The sequence below is a fragment of the Pseudophryne corroboree genome, chromosome 12 (assembly GCF_028390025.1).
Source record: "Pseudophryne corroboree isolate aPseCor3 chromosome 12, aPseCor3.hap2, whole genome shotgun sequence".
Taxonomy (NCBI): domain Eukaryota; kingdom Metazoa; phylum Chordata; class Amphibia; order Anura; family Myobatrachidae; genus Pseudophryne; species Pseudophryne corroboree.
Genome location: NC_086455.1, coordinates 8640325 through 8661253, shown reverse-complemented (window position 1 = coordinate 8661253; position 20929 = coordinate 8640325). Strand labels below are relative to the sequence as shown.

The window sequence follows — 20929 nt, the reverse complement described above, 5'->3', positions numbered from 1 at the left end:
GTTATTAATACCAGTGCAGATATTTTTGTTCTTATTTGGGGGTGGTGGTGGGGGTCTAGATCCCACATTTTCAGAGGACACAGATGTGGAAAAGAGAACAGGCTGAATGTTATCCATGGCCGTTGTTCAGTATTGTATTTCTATATGGAGAGGCCCTGAGTGGAATGTGGGTGTGTGGGGTCGCGTTCCGGCCACATTTCTGCACTATGGGGGTCATTCCGAGTTGTTCGCTTGCAAGTGAATTTTAGCAGATTTGCTCATGCTAAGCCGCCGCCTACTGGGAGTGAATCTTAGCATCTTAAAATTGCGAACGATGTATTCGCAATATTGCGATTACACACCTCGTAGCAGTTTCTGAGTTGCTTCAGACTTACTCGGCATCTGCGATCATTTCAGTGCTTGTCGTTCCTGGTTTGACGTCACAAACACACCCAGCGTTCGCCCAGACACTCCCCCGTTTCTCCAGCCACTCCTGCGTTTTTTCCGGAAACGGTAGCGTTTTTTTCGCACACACCCATAAAACGGCCTGTTTCCGCCCAGTAACACCCATTTCCTGTCAATCACATTACGATCGCCAGAACGATGAAAATGCCGTGAGTAAAATTCCTAAGTGCATAGCAAATTTACTTGGCGCAGTCGCAGTGCGGACATTGCGCATGCGCATTAAGCGGAAAATCGCTGCGATGCGAAGATTTTTACCGAGCGAACAACTCGGAATGACCCCCTATATTCATACAGCACAGAATCCCAAAGCTTTTGTTTTGGGGAAGGAGCATGAGAACCCGGCTTTGTGGGATGCAGTTTGCGGTATATTTATTCACGTGTGAACAGGTGCAGGAGTAGAACGGCTGAAACCACCCATTGCTTGCGTGACGGGCTAAGCAGTGCCAGCACCGATGGTATGCTATTATCCCGCAGTTACAGGACTTATTCACCTGTTTTATTCCAAAGACCAATCACCCATTAGCACCTGCGATGGTGAATGGGAGGCAAGCATATCCGGTAAAAGATGGTGAAGACACGTGGGGTAGAGCCATTGGCAGTTCTAGGGCTGATTTGATAAGAGGCTTATTTAATTAGACTGTGGGGTAAATGTGATAGCCTGGAAGTTGCAGGCATTGTCAAACCTGACCCTACTTTTTAAAGAGACAATCATTAAAAAAAAAGGAAAAAAAAAAAAAAGACTTGGTCTTCCCTTTTCAATGGTTCCCCCTTAAAATATTGGTCAGCGGTCCAATGCCCGCAAGTCACAGGCTATTCCATTCACCCCTGTGAGTCTACTACCGCTTTTGATTGGTGCACTTCCACCATCTACATGTACTTGAAGGTCTCTGAAATAGCAGAAGCAGGTTCTCATTCCTACCATTTAGGATATGAACAATGGGCGTCCGTTAACTCTAGTGCTATACAGTCAGGTAGGGTCCTGGTAAGAGGATATTTTCATAATCCAAACCAACAACGTTGAGGGACTCTCGGCGCAAAAGGGAGATCACTGTTTCCTTGTTCTTAAACACATAATAAATACGGGTGGTCTTCAGGTTGCCGGCTGTCGGGATCCCGGCGCGGGAATCCCAACAGCCGGCATACCGACACTTTTTCTCCCTCGTGGGGGTCCACGACCCCCTTGGAGGAAGAATAATTTGCGCTTGCCACGCTGTCGGTATGCCGGCGGTCTGGCTGCTGGCACCACCGGCATACCATACTACACCCAATAAATACATATGTTAAGTAATTCCTAGTTTTGGGCAAGGGAAAAAAAAAAAAACAGTCTTCCTCTTTTCTAGATAACCCTCCTATCTCATATGGAGATTATATATAACTCAAAACACTCCAACCTGTTTCTCATTCTACACTTTATAACAGGGAATGTTAGCGACAATTGTTGCAACATTTGTTAGGCTACCCAACTGTGCCAAAGTCTTCCCCATCTGGCCAGTCTTACAATCACAATTATAAACATTGCTATCGCAATCACATCAGTGTTTAACATAAAACATGATACCACGCTTCACTCAGGCTGCTCTGTCAGGTGGCTTCTTTATCATGGCTTCCCTGACCACTAGCTAAGCCACGACCAACCCTCTCTGTCATCCGGCCACTAACTGGCGTCAGATGCCCCGCCCACCGGCTCCCACAATCCTTTATTCCATCACACAACTACTTAGTCACACCCACGTAGCGCAGCTGTGTGTATAAGCCTTGTTGTAGCAAGGAGCAGCATTCCTAATTCTATCTACCCCTTGTCCTAGGGAGTGAGTAACCTATTTGGTCGTCTGTTTGCCCAACAAACTCATATTAAGCACTTAGGATCGGTGGTTTCAGCAATGATGTTGGATTCAACCTCTTTGACATTAATCTCATCACTGCAGAAGTCTACAGAGTTTAATATTCATCAGGTCCTTGTCCCTTATACTGGCTCTGGGGCGTAAAGTTGACGACAGTTGCTCTTGAAGAGGCTGGGAGAGGGAGGGTGGGCATTTAACACGCTGAATTCATGTGACAACTCTCCAGCTGAAACGCCAGAACAGAATTCCCTATCTAGTCTCGGCTGCAGATGCTGCATGAAATTCAGGGCCGCTGGTGGACTCATGCGGGTCTCTCTGGTATCAAATTCTGCAGTCTGTCATTTCTGCTCACTGATGTAGGGGCTGATGTGCTCTCATTAATGAGCCATGGGGTCCCAGATAGGATCTCACCACTATATACAAAAACTTGCTGCGCTGCAAACTCCAAAGACTGAGACGATTAAAAAGGAGACTTGAAAACTCCTTTAACCCCTTCCCTCCTGCGCAGTGTCTCAAAAAAATCAGGCGGAGAATTGGGAAGTTGCTGTTTTTGGCCACTGCGGCTGTGAGGTGGTTAAGGTACAGCAAACCTCAAAGTTATTCCTGGGAACAATGCTCTTCTCTGCAGCTCATTAACATTCAGCATCTCTCCGCTGAGTATTGCCTAGGGAGCAGGGAGGCAGCCGGCCCTCTAGTTGGAGACAGAGAGGAACTGGTGAAACCATCCCCCTACACACACACACACACACACACAGGTGATGTACCTGCCACTAAAGACTAATCACAGAAGGTGGTTCCTACAGCACGAATCTGGCACTGAAGGCGCTACAAGGGGCAGGCCATTCTCCGTACCTAGGCTGGTGATTTAAAGCCTCTGTAAAATCACATTTACCTCTGCACAATGGCAGTCTATGGGAATTCTTTGCTAAATGTCCAGCAAATACATGCTTCGTTAAGATAGACTCAGGCAGATTTAGGTTTTTAGTAAATTCTTCTACAACAAACATATATTTTAAAAGCCAAAGAGTGATACAGAAATGTAAGATGTAAGCCTTGTATTGGTCAAATCTAAGAGTAACCATTTGCTGCAAAATGCAACTTCTGCGTATGGTCCAGCTATCTTCAGTTCTGTCGTGTTCCTGCCACAACGCAAACACGCAGATTAAGAGCACACATTCACATGCGGGGCAAATACCACCAAAATGCAGCCCGTCATTTACACAGTGGAGGAAGATTTATTTCTTGTTTTGCGGATGGAACCAATACCACTATGAACTAGTGACAACATGGGGCCCTGTGACATCACTAAATCAAAATGAATTGATTGGCTACATACTCATAAAACATAGAATTTGACGGCAGATAAGAACCACTTGGCCCATCTAGTCTGCCCCTTTTATTTATCCTTTAGGTAATCTCAAGCCTTTTTGAACCTTAATTCTTCGTAAGGATATTCATATGCCTATCCCAAACATGTTTATATTGCTATACAGTCATAGCCTCTACCACCTCTGATGGGAGGCTATTCCGCTTATCCACTACCCTTTCTGTGAAGTAATTTTTCCTTTAATTTCCCCTGACCCCCCCCCCCCCTCCAGTCTCAGTGCATGTCCTCGAGTTCTAATACTTCTCTTCCTTTGAAAAATGTTTCCCTCCCGAACTTTGTTAAGATCCTCTGTGTATTTGAAAGTTTCTATCATGTCCTCCCTTTCCCTTCTCTCCTCCATACTATACATGTTAAGATTTTTTAGCCTTTCCGGGTAAGTTTTGTGATGTAGGCCACGCACCATTTTAGTTGCCCTACACTCTCTAATGTATTTATATCCTTCGGAAGATATGGTCTCCAGAACTGGACACAGTATTCTAGATGAGGCCGTACCAATGACCTATACAGTGGCATTATCACTTATTTTTCCTGCTACTGATTCCTCTCCCTATGCAACCAAGCATCTGATTAGCCTTCCTCATTGCTTTGTTGCATTGCTTACCTGCCTTCAAGTCACTTGAAATAGTGACTCCTAGATCCCTTTCCTCCTCAGTAGTTTCCATTATAATACCCTTGATACTATATTTAGCCTTTGGGTTTTTGTGACCAAAGTGCATGATTTTGCATTTTTTAGCATTAAACTGTATTTGCCACGTTCTTCGCTATTTCTCAAGGCCTACCTAGGTCATTAATCATTTGTTTTACCCCTCCCGGTGTGTCTACCCTGTTGCATATCTTTGTATCATCTGCAAAAAGGCATACCTTCCCTTCAATACCATCTGCAATGTCACCAACAAAGATATTAAAGAGAACTGGACCAAGTACAGATACCTGGGGTACTCCACTGGTAACATTTCCCTCCACAGATTGCACTACATTTACCACAACTGTCTGTTTCCTATCCTGCAACCAGGCTTTTATACATTTAACTGATTTATAATCCACCCCCATGCTTTCAAGTTTATTTAGCAGACTGCGATGTGGGACAGTGTCAAATGCCTTACTAAAGTCTAGATATGCTACATCTACAGCTCCCCCATGATCTATTATTTTCGTCACAAAGTCAAAAAAGTCAATAAGATTTGTTCGGCATGTTCTCCCACCAGTAAATCCATGCTGTTTTGGATCCTGTAAGTTGTTTGATTTAAAATATTCCACAACTCTTTTTTTTTTTTTTTTAAATAGTGTTTCCATTACTTTCCCTACTACTGATGTAAGGCTTACTGGTCTGTAGTTACTTGCTTCTTCCTTGCTTCCACTTTTGTGCAGTGGAACTACATTTGCTCTTTTCCAGTCCTCTGGAATGGCACCTGTATTTAGTGACTGGTTAAATAATTCTGTTAAAGGTGTAACCAGCACATCTTTTAGCTCTTTGAGTATCCTTGGGTGTATCCCATCTGGCCCCATTGATTTATCCACTTTTAGGTTTTGAAAGTTCAGTTAGGACCTTCTCTGTAAATGTACTTTCATCTACCTTATTTTTTTGAATGTCCTTGCAACTTAACTATGGCCCCATCCCTTCTCATTCTGTAGTAGGATGTGCACTGGAAGTTAAAACTACACCCTCACCCACACGCAATGTAAGAAAATAACATTTCCGAGCGTAGGTTAAATAAAAATCGCACTGTTTTCTTTATTTGGCATCCTTTAAAATTGCTCCCATGGGAAAACCATTTGACAAGAATTTAAAGAAAGAAAACAGAGGACAGTGGGTAATGATAAGGGTGGGTGAGAAACAGGGGTGGGGGTGGGGGGAAGGGGGGGGGTGACAATGAAGGGAGAAGCATGATGGAGGATTTGCGCTGTCCATTCACCAAACTACACAAGAGAATGATTCGCCGTGGTACAGTCCCGATCAGACAGAGGTCTGGTAGATGGACACCTTTAACCCAAGGTCACGTCAATCACGAAGGTCACCACACAGCAGAAGATGAAAGCCAGGCTCACGCCTCCAGCCCCGGCCGCCAGCGGAAGCTGCAAACTCCTTCAGTCCTGTATTACCGCTGCCACAGACTTACGGACACGAAGAGCTGCGTGTTTTTCGTACAAGACACCAAAAAAATTATTTATTTTAACGCTTACTGGTTTAAATTGTTTGCAGTTTGACTCATTTTTTAGGTCGTTTCAAAATCGTCGCCGTGTCTGTTCCCGGAAGCCGCAGCGGTGGCAGCGGCACAGAAGGAGAGTGTGAAGGCTTTGTGTTTATGTTTTGGGCATTTGTCTTATCTCCGCCACTTCAGCCCATCTCCTTCCACTGCTTGTAGAAATCTAGGACGTTCTTTATCTCGATGTTGGAGCCGGACGCGGCCTGCAGTGCGGACTGACATGACAATCGGGTTACAACAGAAAGGCACCTGACCTTCTAATATCGCAACAGAATATAACAAACCCTGGCTTGCACACCGCATCTTCCTTCCTCTATTTCCAACATATTGGGAAATCCTATTTTCTAATAAGGGAACCCACAGTCCCCAAGCTACGTGCCAAGTTTATATTTCAGTATACACAAATTTACTGCTGGTCTGACCAAAGCAGATGTGGAAGCACAGACGTTTCCTGTGTTTTTAATACACACAATTAATCTTGGACAATTATCTTCTTACAAACACTGCACATCCATTTGGGGGAGGGGGGAATGGGACACGACATATTAAAATACAGGTTGAGTATTCCTTACTCAAAATCACACATTTTTGGTTCGCCTACTGAGATAATGACACATATACATATATATTATATATCTATATAACATATTTATATATACACATATTTTATAATATATAGGTCATTATCTCCGTAGGGGACCCACAAATGAGGGATTCTGAATTTTGGAAAAGGGATACTCAACCTGCAACATAAAGGTAGCAGATGAGTGACAAACGAATATACAACTTGCTAGGAGCTAGCGGCAACACAAATGAGGAGGTTTAGCAAAGTTTGGAGAGGGGAAAAGCACCAACTAATCAGCTGCTAACTCTCATGTTACAGGCTGTGTTTGAAAAATGACAGGAGCTGATTGGTTGGGATTTTATCTCTCGCTCCAAGCTTTGATAATTCTCCCCCAAAGTGGCTTGTGCTGCAGCGATGTCACAGGCTGCATTATAATGGATATATCAGGTGTCTCCCCTTTTACATATAACTATGTACCAAATTCCATTTGACAGTGATCAGTGGATGTTTTTCTAAAGGAGATACCACGCAGGTATTATTGCGCAGACAAATCTTGGGTGAACGCTGGTAGTACACCTATATTATCTCAGATCTAAATTGCTACACAAGGTAAAAGCGGTATAACAGATGATCGCACCAGATGCAGAGCGTGTAGGGGTACGATCTGGCAGGATAACCCCGTGTGACAACTATAACGCTCTGTTCTGCGTGTTTACACTACAGGCACCAGAACTCGCTTCTGATTCGCACATGAACAGATATCTTGGAAATAGGAAAGTTCTCTTGCTGGCTGGCACACCTGTCCACTGGTTTGCTAGTCAACAGACGCCCTGGATTCGGATCCTGCACCTACCTGCATGGCGAATGAGAAACATTCTGGGTCATCGAGCTTGAAGCCGGTAATAATGGTGACCATTCCCGCGGTTTCCTCCTCATTGCTGCCCTGCGTCACCGTGAGCTGCTTGCAGCTGTCCAGAATCTTATATAGGTGCCTGCCGGGGAATACAGGACAGCGGAGTGATGCTGGGCCCTTTAGGTCCACGGTAGCTGGAGGACTATAGATTAGGTGGGCCCACATTTTTGTGCTTAGAACCTCAACCTTAAATTGTAGAGTTTATTATAATTGTTCTGATTACCAGTATTCTTAGTGCTTAGAGAGTGTACCTGCATTTTTTTCTCAGTGTGGCACTACAAGTTCCAGCTAGGTAGCACCTCTTATGTTTAAAATAAGGGTGTGCAGTCCAGCCCCCTCTTGAGCTACAGAGTGCCTTAGCCTGTTCTACATAACACTGAATTGCAATCATCGTAACCCTAAAAGGATGAGTATGCTATGGCTTAACACTATGAATTTACTACACAAATAGCTGGCAGGTCCTACCAAAAATGGCCGTCTTATTGAACAACAGGGACTAACGGTTTGGCTCAGAGGGAGTCATACTGTGGGGAACCTGATCCAGTCATTGTCCACACTCAGCCTGACAGGATAGGGGCTCCTGGGGGGGCCGGGCTGCTGCCTCTTACCAGGCGTCGGTGTCCTGCCGCTTTAGTTTGTTCCTCTCAAAACTTTTCCCAGCCTCCTTCTGGCAGCGGATATACCTGAAAGGCAAGGAGACCAGCGATAACGGTTAACCCTTTCCCGTGCCAGACAAACTCACTGTGGCCAGGTCAGCGCGACTCCTACCGGTTTCCTTTTTTAAACTCCGCCTCTAAGTATCTGATGCCGTCCCGGGCTCCGGGATTCTCCTTCTTCAGAAAGTCTAAGCCGTCTATCACTGGATAACAGAAGCGAGCAAATTGATTGGGGTTACCCAGTGTACAGTTACAAGTCTGACCTTGATGGTTAACTATCATTAAAGGGATGTCTGGTATCGGAAATTCCACACTTAAATAAAACAAAAACATTGTGGCGAACTTTCTCCGCCCTTGCGCCAAACTGCTTCATACAAAATCACAAGAGAGGGTTTACTCATATAAAAAGGGAACGTCTGCTTTTAGGAATATTTTAACTATAATTCATGTGCCCCCTGAATATCCGCTACAAAGGGTGTATCCCAAAAGCCCCCACCAGCATCTGAGAGCTGGCCAGGCAGAAGAGAATCATCCAATCAGATAAAAGCATCCAATATCACAGATGCATCCACCGGGAAGCTGCCATTGGGATTCTCAAGGAGGGACACAACCGTTCTGACAGCCAAGGAGACAGGGATGGTGGTTAATAGGAAAATCAGTAACTTCTTATTCCCTACGTGTGATAAGAAATAAAATGATCGTTCCGGTGGATGATGGGTCGGAAGGGTCACAATTGACATTAATGGATGTAGTTAACCAGTCAATGTTTATTCAGTAAGAAGTACATTACCGGGGTTTACCTGTCTGGGGGATGATGATAATGAAGCGCCCGCTGTTTGCCAGCTGTCTGATGATACCCAGATGCTGGCAGAGAGCCTGAGTGTCCGGTATAAGGTATGGAGACATGGCCGACTGAGACTTAGGCTGCTGCAGGGTGCCCTCTAGCTGTGATACTTCCAACTGCGGCGGCAAAAGAGGCAGATATAAGGATGGTTCTGTCGTATCTGGTCGTTCGAGTGGGGAAATGCAATCGATTCCCAAGGAACTAGCTTCAAATGAAATAACAGGCTAAATATTGGTTCAGCTCACATTAAGGCGGCCTGCAATCTGGTGTAACAAGTGTATATGTGAGAATGGAAATGAAGACATGAGAAGGGACTGCCAGGTCTGTCGTGTGGGTACCGTATGGGCAGCCTAGTGCACTGCCCATGGCCTTCTAGGACCTGTTCACTTGCACTAGCCCAGCCACTCGCGCAGTAAATGGTCCTCTCTATGTGGCTTCTGTATTCGATGACTGTGCCACAGGACCTGATCTGCAGCCAGTATAGAAAGGGGACGGGGAAAACCTTGGCCGGCAGCTTATCTCAGACAGAGCATTATGGACTGGGTACCTGAAGTCGTAGCTGTGCCATGTCCCTCATGAGACGGTTTCTCCGAGTCTCCTCCTGAGCCTGGGGGGAGAGAGAGATGATAACTTGGCAAGGCCACAAAATTGCAGAGGATCTCCTTTCATTTCCCAGCGGAAGTGACCGTGGCTATTATTGGTTGTGCCAGCTGTCGCAGTCTGTCTGACTGAGGCCCCAGCCAACGGGAACAGCACTCCCCTCTCCGTGAGGACGGCACCGCTACCAAACATGCTAGAAGGACAGTAACCCCTAGGTAACATCCTACTCGTCGTCTCTATCCGCTCACATTTCCTCTGGCTGACAGAGACGGAGAGACACAGAACATACCCATGATGTAAGTGCTAAAAGTGCTACCAGTGTATGCCAGCTGCATCATTTCTACCATTGCGAGTGCTGCCCTCTACAGGCAGTGAATAAGGTACAGAGCACTATGAGCGGTCACCAGGTCCTCTGAGGTCCTTTTTAGCCCAATTCGGATACGTGAGACTATGATCTATAGCGGCCTCTCCCATGCCAGCAGAGCAGGAACGCTGTAAGGTATAGGAGGAAGTGGGCAATCTGTTTGTTCCGCTAGGAAGGCAGGCCGGGTTCTCAGGATAGAGCGCTCTCTGTCAGGCATGGCTCCTTCAATGCCTAACAGCTTGCATGGCGCCGGACGGGAGAAGACAGAGCCCATTAAGGGGGCAATTCAATTAGCCGTAATCCATTTTTGCACAAATAGGGAAAAAATAAGATTTTACTCACCGGTAAAACTATTTCTCGTAGTCCGTAGTGGATGCTGGGGACTCCGTAAGGACCATGCTGGGGACTCCGTAAGGACCATGGGGAATAGCGGCTCCGCAGGAGACTGGGCACAGCTAAGAAAGAATTAGGACTACCTGGTGTGCACTGGCTCCTCCCACTATGACCCTCCTCAAGAATTCAGTAAGGATACTGTGCCCGGAAGAGCTGACACAATAAGGAAGGATTTTGAATCCCGGGTAAGACTCATACCAGCCACACCAATCACACCGTATAACTCGTGATATTATATCCAGTTAACAGTATGAACATAACAGAGCCTCTCAACAGATGGCTCAACAATAACCCTTTTAGTTAACAATAACTATATACAAGTATTGCAGACAGTCCGCACTTGGGACGGGCGCCCAGCATCCACTACGGACTACGAGAAATAGATTTACCGGTGAGTAAAATCTTATTTTCTCTAACGTCCTAGTGGATGCTGGGGACTCCGTAAGGACCATGGGGATTATACCAAAGCTCCCAAACGGGCGGGAGTGCGCGGATGACTCTGCAGCACCGAATGAGAGAACTCAAGGTCCTCCTCAGCCAGGGTATCAAATTTGTAGAATTTTGCAAACGTGTTTGCCCCTGACCAAGTAGCAGCTCGGCAAAGTTGTAAAGCCGAGACCCCTCGGGCAGCCGCCCAAGAAGAGCCCACTTTCCTCGTGGAATGGGCTTTTACAGATTTAGGCTGCGGCAGGCCAGCCACAGAATGCGCAAGCTGAATTGTGCTACAAATCCAGCGAGCAATAGTCTGCTTTGAAGCAGGAGCACCCATCTTGTTTGGTGCATACAGGATAAATAGCGAGTCAGTCTTCCTGACTCCAGCCGTCCTGGAAACATAAATTTTCAAGGCCCTGACTACGTCCAGTAACTTGGAGTCCTCCAAGTCCCTAGTAGCCGCAGGCACCATGATAGGTTGGTTCAAGTGAAAAGCTGATACCACCTTAGGAAGAAATTGGGGACGAGTCCTCAATTCTGCCCTATCCATATGGAAAATCAAATAGGGGCTTTTACATGACAAAGCCAAGGCCAAAAGCATGACCACTTTCCACGTGAGATATTTTAAAGCCACGGTTTTGAGTGGCTCAAACCAATGTGACTTTAGGAAACCCAACACCACGTTGAGGTCCCACGGTGCCACTGGGGGCACAAAAGGAGGCTGAATATGCAGCACTCCCTTGACAAATGTCTGAACTTCAGGCAGTGAAGCCAGTTCTTTTTGGAAGAAAATCGACAGAGCCGAAATCTGGACCTTAATGGAACCCAATTTTAGGCCCATAGTCACCCCCGACTGTAGGAAGTGCAGAAATCGACCTAACTGGAATTCCTCCGTTGGGGCCTTCCTGGCCTCACACCACGCAACATATTTTCGCCATATGCGGTGATAATGTTGTACGGTTACATCTTTCCTAGCTTTAATAAGCGTAGGAATGACTTCCTCCGGAATACCCTTTTCTTTTAGGATCCGGCGTTCAACCGCCATGCCGTCAAACGCAGCCTCGGTAAGTCTTGGAACAGACAGGGCCCCTGCAGCAGCAGGTCCTGTCTGAGCGGCAGAGGCCATGGGTCCTCTGAGATCATTTCTTGAAGTTCCGGGTACCAAGCTCTTCTTGGCCAATCCGGAACAATGAGTATAGTTCTTACGCCTCTTCTCCTTATTATCCTCAGTACCTTGGGTATGAGAGGAAGAGGAGGGAACACATAAACCGACCGGTACACCCACGGTGTCACTAGAGCGTCCACAGCTATCGCCTGAGGGTCTCTTGACCTGGCGCAATATTTTTCCAGCTTTTTGTTTAAGCGGGACGCCATCATGTCCACCTGTGGCCTTTCCCAACGGTTTACAATCAGTTGAAAGACTTCTGGATGAAGTCCCCACTCTCCCGGGTGGAGGTCATGCCTGCTGAGGAAGTCTGCTTCCCAGTTGTCTACTCCCGGAATGAACACTGCTGACAGTGCTAACACGTGATTTTCCGCCCAACGGAGAATCCTTGTGGCTTCTGCCATCGCTGCCCTGCTTCTTGTGCCGCCCTGTCGATTTACATGGGCGACCGCCGTGATGTTGTCTGACTGGATCAGAACCGGACGGTTTTGAAGCAGGGGCTTTGCTTGACTTAGGGCATTGTAAATGGCCCTCAGTTCCAGAACATTTATGTGTAGGGAAGTCTCCTGACTCGACCAAAGTCCTTGGAAGTTTCTTCCCTGAGTGACTGCCCCCCAGCCCCGAAGGCTGGCATCCGTGGTCACCAGGACCCAGTCCTGTATGCCGAATCTGCGGCCCTCTCTGAGATGAGCACTCTGCAGCCACCACAGCAGAGACACCCTGGTCCTTGGAGACAGGGTTATCAACCGATGCATTTGAAGATGCGATCCGGACCATTGGTCCAACAGGTCCCACTGAAAAGTTCTGGCATGGAACCTGCCGAATGGAATCGCTTCGTAGGAAGCTACCATCTTTCCCAGGACACGCGTGCAATGATGCACCGACACCTGTTTTGGTTTCAGGAGGCCTCTCACTAGAGACGACAGCTCCTCGGCTTTCTCCTCTGGGAGAAACATTTTTTTTCTGGACCGTGTCCAGAATCATCCCTAGGAACAGTATACATGTCGCCGGAACCAGCTGAGACTTTGGAATATTCAGAATCCAACCGTGCTGGTGTAGCATCTCCTGAGATAATGCTACGCCGACCAACAACTGCTCTCAGGACCTCGCCCTTATCAGGAGATCGTCCAAGTATGGGACAATTAAAACTCCCTTTTTGCGAAGGAGTATCATCATTTCGGCCATTACCTTGGTAAATACCCTCGGTGCTGTGGACAGGCCGAACGGCAACGTCTGGAATTGGTAATGACAATCCTGTACCACAAATCTGAGGTACTCCTGGTGAGGATGGTAAATGGGGACATGCAGGTAAGCATCCTTGATGTCCAGAGATACCATGTAATCTCCCTCTCCCAGGCTTGCAATAACCGCCCTGAGCGATTCCATCTTGAACTTGAATTTTTTTAAATATGTGTTCAAGGATTTCAAATTTAAAATGGGTCTCACCGAACCGTCCGGTTTCGGTACCACAAACATTGTGGAATAGTAACCCCGTCCTTGTTGAAGTAGGGGCACCTTGACTATCACCTGCTGGGAATACAGCTTGTGAATTGCCTCTAACACAGCCTCCCTTTCTGAAGGAGTCGTTGGTAAGGCAGATTTGAGGAAACGGCGGGGGATGTCTCGAATTCCAGCCTGTACCCCTGAGATACCACATGAAGGATCCAGGGATCTACCTGTGAGCGAGCCCACTGATTGCTGAAGTTTTTGAGACGGCCCCCCACCGTACCTGGCTCCGCCTGCTGAGCCCCAGCGTCATGCGGCGGACTTAGCAGAAGAAGCGGGGGAGGACTTTTGTTCCTGGGAAGTGGCTGTATGCTGCAGCTTTTTTCCCCTACCTCTGCCTCTGGGCAGAAAGGACGCGCCTCTACCCCGTCTGCTCTTTTGGGGGCGAAAGGACTGCACCTGATAATACGGTGCTCTCTTTGGTTGTGAGGGGACATGTGGCAAAAATGCCGACTTCCCAGCTGTTGCTGTGGAAACTAAGTCTGAAAGACCATCCCCGAACAACTCCTCACCCTTATAAGGCAAAACTTCCATGTGCCTTTTGGAATCTGCATCCCCTGTCCACTGCTGGGTCCATAACCCTCTCCTGGCACAAATGGACAGTGCACTTATTTTTGATGCCAGCCGGCAAATATCCCTCTGTGCAGCTCTTATGTAAAAGACAGCGTCTTTAATATGCTCTACGTTTAGCAATATAGTGTCCCTGTCTAGGTTGTCAATGTTCTCTGACAGGGAGTCTGACCATGCAGCTGCCGCACTGCACATCCATGCTGAGGCAATAGCTGGTCTCAGTATAATACCAGTGTGTGTATATATAGCTTTTTGGAGAGCCTCCTGCTTTCTGTCAGCAGGTTCCTTTAGGGCGGCCGTATCTTGGGACGGCAGTGCCACCTTTTTTGATAAGCGCGTAAGTGCTTTATCCACCTTAGGGGGTGTTTCCCAACGTGACCTATCCTCTGGCAGGAAAGGGTACGCCATTAGTAATTTTTTTTTAAATTACTGATTTTTTATCAGGGGAAGCCCACGCTAGTTCACACACGTCATTTAATTCTTCAGAAGGGGGAAAAACTACTGGTAGTTTTTTCTCCCCAAACATAATACCCTTTTTTGTGGTACCTGGGGTCACCTCAGAAATGTGTAAAACATTTTTCATTGCCTCAATCATATAACGAGTGGCCCTATTGGACATTACATTAGTCTCTTCGTCGTCGACGCTGGTATCAGTATCCGTGTCGACATCTGTGTCTGTCACCTGAGGTAGCGGGCGTTTTAGAGCCCCTGATGACTTTTGAGACGTCTGGGCAGGCACGGGCTGAGAAGCCGGCTGCCCCACATTTGGCATGTCGTCAAATTTTTTATGTAAGGAGTCGACACTTTCGCGTAATTCCTTCCACAAGTCCATCCACTCCGGTGTCTGCCCCGCAGGGGGTGACAACACATTTATAGGCACCTGCTCCTCCTCCACATAAGTCTCCTCATCAAACATGTCGACACAGCCGTACCGACACACCGCACACACACAGGGAATGCTCTGACAGAAGACAGGACCCCACAAAGCCCTTTGGGGAGACGGAGAGAGAGTATGCCAGCACACACCAGAGCGCTATATAATACAGGGATTAACTAAATTATATCCCCTATAGCTGCTATATATGTATTTTGCGCCTAAATTTAGTGCCCCCCCCCCCCTCTCTTTTTTACCCTTTTCTGTAGTGTAGACTGCAGGGGAGAGTCAGGGAGCTTCCTTCCAGCGGAACTGTGAGGGAAAAATGGCGCCAGTGTGCAGAGGGAGATAGCTCCGCCCCTTTTTCGCGGACTTTTCTCCCGCTTTTTTATGGATTCTGGCAGGGGTATTTATCACATATATAGCCTCTGGGGCTATATATTGTGATATATTTGCCAGCCAAGGTGTATTTATTGCTTCTCAGGGCGCCCCCCCCAGCGCCCTGCACCCTCAGTGACCGGAGTGTGAAGTGTGTATGAGGAGCAATGGCGCACAGCTGCAGTGCTGTGCGCTACCTTGGTGAAGACTGATGTCTTCTGCCGCCGATTTTCCGGATTCTTCTTGCTTCTGGCTCTGTAAGGGGGCCGGCGGCGCGGCTCCGGGACCGAACACCAATGGCCGGTTCCATGCGGTCGATCCCTCTGGAGCTAATGGTGTCCAGTAGCCTAAGAAGCCCAAGCTACCACCAGTTAGGTAGGTTCGCTTCTTCTCCCCTTAGTCCCTCGCTGCAGTGAGTCTGTTGCCAGCAGATCTCACTGTAAAATAAAAAACCTAACATATACTTTCTTTCTAGGAGCTCAGGAGAGCCCCTAGTGTGCATCCAGCTCGGCCGGGCACAGGATTCTAACTGAAGTCTGGAGGAGGGTCATAGTGGGAGGAGCCAGTGCCCACCAGGTAGTCCTAATTCTTTCTTAGCTGTGCCCAGTCTCCTGCGGAGCCGCTATTCCCCATGGTCCTTACGGAGTCCCCAGCATGGTCCTTACGGAGTCCCCAGCATCCACTAGGACGTTAGAGAAATAAAAATAAAAAAAAACCTGTCTTTTTTGCAGTTGCTTGGCTGATGGGTTTTTTCAATTAATGCCATATTTTTTTGCGCACAGAAATGTACCGGTTTTAGTTCGTAAAACATCATTTAGCCGTGGTAATTTACAGCAGTTAACTGAATTCCTTCCTTAGTGTTCTTCCCAAGCTCCGCATAACCCGGCAGTCATGCGGTAGACCTACGGGAAAGCTCCTCATTCATTTACCTGATGCTAATATGAAGATCAGGGAGTAACTAAAACATCTCCCGAATACACCGGATAGGGAATTACACTAGATGCAACCGGATACAGAATTCACCACTGACACAGCCTGCCATGAATGCCGATTAGCCGACTCACCGTCCCTTAAGGAGATGCCAAATTATCACTCGTCCCACGGATATTTTACCCCCCCAGTACCCCTATGTATATAAGAGGAAGGGGGATTACGGTGCAGCAGTGATGAAACAATATGGCTCCTGTAGAGGACATCATTAAAGACAACAGTTCCTTCCAGATTTGGAGACAGAGCAACTATGCAAATGTTACATGGAGGTTTTCTAGAAAACATTACGGTTTTAGGGGGATCCGGTCGTTTTATCGACCGTGTCTAGGTCGACAATGTTTAGGTCGACCACTATAGGTCGACAGTCACTAGGTCGACATGGATGGAAGGTCGACAGGGTTTCTAGGTCGACATCTGCTAGGTCGACAGGTCTAAAGGTCGACATGAGTTTAAAAAAAAAAAATTTGGATTTTTTTCATACTTAACGATCCACGTGGACTACGATTGGAACGGTAAAGTGTGCCGAGCGAAGCGGTAGCGGAGCGAAGGCACCATGCGAGGGGACGCGGTGCACTAATTTGGGATCCCGGTCACTTTACGAAGAAAACGACACCAAAAAAAAATAAAAATCCTCATGTCGACCTTTAGACCTGTCGACCTAGCACGTCGACCTAGAAACCCTGTCGACCTTCCATCCATGTCGACCTAGTGACTGTCGACCTATAGTGGTCGACCTAAACATTGTCGACCTAGACACTGTCGATAAAACGAACCACACCCGGTTTTAGGCAGTGGTTAGGGGTCCACTAAGTACGATATCCCGATGGATGAGATGCCGGAGGTCAGACTACCGACTGCGGCATCCTGCCAGCCCCCTGAAAAGTACTCTAACTCTCACCTGCCCTCTCCCCTAACCCTCCCTTGTTGGTGCCTAAACCTAACCCTCCTCGCTTGGTGCCTAACCCTAACCCTCCCTCCCCGGTACCTAACCATACCTTTCCCATCCCTGCACCCTAACCCCCATTCTAATGCCTAAAGAGACCCGCTGGAAGAACGATCGGGATTCTGGCTGTCTGCATTCTGACGCCGGGATCCTGACCTTCCGGCTGGGATCTGGAACAGATAACTCACTAGTGGTAAAGCTCCCGTACCACGTCAGAACATGAAATACTATCACTTACCGTTTATACTCGAGTATAAGCCGACTTTTTCAGCAAATTTTTCTATGCTGAAAAAGCCCCCCTCGGCTTATACTCGAGTCAACGGCTGCAGCAGACGCCGTGGGCTGTGTGGGCGTCCGCTGCAGCCGGCTCCAGGGACAGACACTAGAGGTCATTATTGGCCTCTAGTGTCTGTGCGGCGTTGCTATGGGAGAGACGTCATGACGTCTCTCCCATAGAGATGATCGGGTGCCGGGAAGCGGGCGCCGGAGCAGGTGGACAGACGGAGCGGGCGGACAGACGGAGCGGAGCAGCGCGGCAGCAGAAGAAGCGGTCGGGAAGCAGGAGCGGGGCAGTGGTAAGTATTGTTTTTGTGTGTGTTTGTGTGTTGGTAAGCGGCGACGGGGGCACAGCAACAGGGGGCAAAGAAAGAGGGGGCACAACTACTGGGGGCAAAGAAAGGGGGCACAACTACTGGGGGCAAAGAAAGAGGGGTCATAACTACTGGGGCAATGAAAGAGGGGGCACAACTACTGGGGGCAAAGAAGGGGCATAACTACTGGGGGCAAAGCAACGGGGGCATGTTTTTATCTGGCACTGTGGGGGGATATCTGTCACTGGGGGCACAACCCTAGCAACAAGCATTACCCCCTGGCAACAAGCATAACACCTACCGCATGAAACCCCTGGCAACGAGCATGACACCCTGAGCATGAAAACCCCTGGCACCGTGCATTTCCCACCCTAGGCTTATACTCGAGTCAGTAATTTTTCCCAGTTTTTTGTGGTAAAATTAGGTGCCTCGGCTTATACTCGAGTATATACGGTACATTTGCTGTTCTCTGTTCTCAGCTGGAACCACACAGCTAGGCTCAGAATAGAGGATAGTACGGTGTGTTTTGTCACACTGATAATTCAGGTACATGGTAGGGGTCACTGTTTTATTAACTTTATCCAATGTTTATTGCTGAGTGAATACAGGACAAACTACTGCCGGGGGGATCCACAATCACCCATGGCTATGTGCCCAATACAGTGACTCCAGCGGGCAGGAAGTGGAGGGTGAGAAGACGGGAATGCAGCACTCACCATGCGGAACTGGGCCTGAGCTTGGTGTAAGGTGTTGTCCTGCTGGGATTCGGCGAGGCTGGTGAAGATCCCCAGGTCCGGATTGAATTGTAGGACGTTGCCCTGCAGCCGGGTGAGGAAATGGCCAAAACTGCGAATGTAGCAGCTGCGGACAATGGACTGAAAGAGAAGCACACACAGAATCTAATCATTAAGAGCAGATCTTAATTATGGACCACTGTACAGTAATAGGACGACCGTTACACTGCCTAGAGCAGTGGTTCTCAAACCCGGTCCTCAGGACCCCACACGGTCCATGTTTTGCAGGTCACCTGTAGATTTTTAAAATGTGGCAGTTGGTGATACACAGAGCAGCAGCCGGGTGACCTGGAAAATGTGACCGTGTGGGGTCCTGAGGACTGAGTTTGAGAACCACTGGTCTAGAGGAATTTATGCAACATTTTGTCTCCTTCTGTAGATAGCTGCTCAGTATTACTCCCAAAGATCAGTTAGGCAGCAGGGACCCTACTCAGAGAAAGAGGAGGGGTGGAGCTCTGGTCCTGACCTTTCCCACTTAGACTATGACACACTAGCCCAAATAAGCAACAAGCTTTACAAATATTGGCTATAAAGAGGATGGAGAGCTGTCCAGGACTAGGTTAATTTTATATTATATATATATCTCCTGCAGGGTCCACGTTATCCACAGTATAACATTGGGATATGACGACGCAACAGCGGATTTGCACCAAACAGTCAAAGCTTTTCAGCCTCCCAGCATGCAACGGGCCCTTCCATATATCCCTGCCTCCTGGCTTAGGATAATCAGTTTTTTGTTTGGTGCAGCAGGAGTCGGGCCATGGTCAGAGGGCTGCTGGTTTTTAGCAGCCTTAAGCGTTCTTATTTTATTTTTATAGTCTTACTATTTTTCTTGAGTGATCTTTCTAAAAAGCGTCTTACACGTACCTTAGAAAGAGTCGCTCCAACAACTCTCCGCCGGGTCGCGACAGCACTTACCCACGTGTACAGTGCTATTTCGGTGGGCGTCTGTGTAGGATGTACTAGCAAGTCCAGCAGACGTTACCAGGCTGTGGCCCGGAGCACGGGTGAAGGTAAGGCATCGGTTCCGCTTAGAGAGGGAGCGTGGACAAAGCCGCACTGTTTTGGGAGGAGGCTACCAAACAGTCGCTGACGCGGCTGCCACCTCGGGTGCACCAGCGCTAGGCCTTGGGGACCATAGGCTCCAAGAGTAGTATGAGAACGCGATCCCTAGGGTTGATGTTAGCAGTGGGGAGTCAGACGCTCTCCTGGTGCATCAGTGTTAATTTGTCCGTCTATGTTCACTACAGGTTCTCGGAGCGGTTGTGTACACTATTAGCGTCTGGATCTACTCAGCGTTCGCCAATGCCAAATAACACCCAACCCTCCCCTCCCTGTACTGTCCAAGCCCTACAGCAGTACTTTGGCAATGTCATTACACCACTAACATGTCACATGTCATTCAGCCATGAGGACGGTTGTAGAGCTCCAGCCAGTTACCTCTTCCAGAACAGTGAGCACAGGCCTTTCCTTCTCAAAATTGACCTTGCGGTGTGTGGCCTTCAGTGGTGGCAGGTTCCTCAAAGCCGCGTCTTCTGGGAGCAGTAAATGGTGGGTCAGGTCTGGCTGTTCCGAATCCGGCAGTATACTCTGCACTTCGCTGCACAAGGGGATGCCTGAGACACAGACAGTGACATATAAAAAGTAAGTAGTCACCTAGCTGCGTCAGGAATACTGTAACACTGCAACTGCTCTCTTACCAGATTCCTGGATCTTGGCTGCAGACGGCAACAGGTTTAAAAGCACAGACAATCGGTTCCACAAACTCTGGGAGCTCTGCAAGACAACCAGGGAATGATTAAAGCCTACTACCAGCAGCGCAATGTATATCCAAAGTCACCTGAAAGGCTTGATAAAAATGATTTCGCAAATGAGACGAAACTGTGCGGTGGCTGGGCTTCCTACCTGCGCACACATGATTACTATATCCGTGTTGGTCCTTAGCCAGTCCAGGAAGATCTTGACACTGGCCAGGAGTCCCTCGCTAGTGATAACTTCCAGTTTCTCCTGAAGAGTCCTCTCGTTGTGGCCTGATTTGTTGCTCACGATGCTTCCCTCCGAGTCAGAGATTTCTCCTAAAAAACAAACAAAAAACAACACGACGGGAGCATTTAAAACCAACTGAATAACAAGGACGGACAGACAGTCAAATAAAAGTCACCACGGGATTGTACACTCCGGCCAACACTCACCGACAGCAAGGATAAGGTAACCGCGGAAAAGTACCTGCCCTACTGGGATCAGTCATCTAATTTAGTTGGCCTTGTCCACATTCCCTGGTAGAGAGCATCCAGACCAGTGGTTCCCAAACTCGGTCCTCAAAGACCACCAACAGGTCATGTTTTCCATATCACCCAGCAGATGCACGCGTATTCATTACTCACTGACATTTTAAAAGGTCGAGCTAATGATTTCACTTGCAATTCTGTAAGGAGCCCTAGAAAACACGAACTGTTAGGGGTCCTTGAGGACCAAG

General features: G+C 47.9%; 1 protein-coding gene across 2 annotated transcripts in view; it reads right to left on the bottom strand.

Annotated features, from left to right (window-relative positions):
- Positions 1-5379: 5379 nt before the first annotated feature.
- SMG5 (SMG5 nonsense mediated mRNA decay factor) overlaps positions 5380-20929 on the bottom strand; it is a 45467-nt gene continuing 29917 nt past the window's right edge. For both annotated transcript variants that reach the window (XM_063946890.1, XM_063946891.1), the window contains exons 13-22: positions 20359-20528; positions 20154-20229; positions 19894-20069; positions 18376-18534; positions 9402-9461; positions 8811-8970; positions 8123-8213; positions 7963-8037; positions 7295-7433; positions 5380-6091 (exon numbers count right to left, since the gene is read on the bottom strand). In XM_063946890.1, the coding sequence (XP_063802960.1) occupies positions 6008-6091; positions 7295-7433; positions 7963-8037; positions 8123-8213; positions 8811-8970; positions 9402-9461; positions 18376-18534; positions 19894-20069; positions 20154-20229; positions 20359-20528 (1190 nt within the window). In that variant the 3' untranslated portion in view covers positions 5380-6007. The remainder of the gene's footprint in view (positions 6092-7294; positions 7434-7962; positions 8038-8122; positions 8214-8810; positions 8971-9401; positions 9462-18375; positions 18535-19893; positions 20070-20153; positions 20230-20358; positions 20529-20929) is intronic.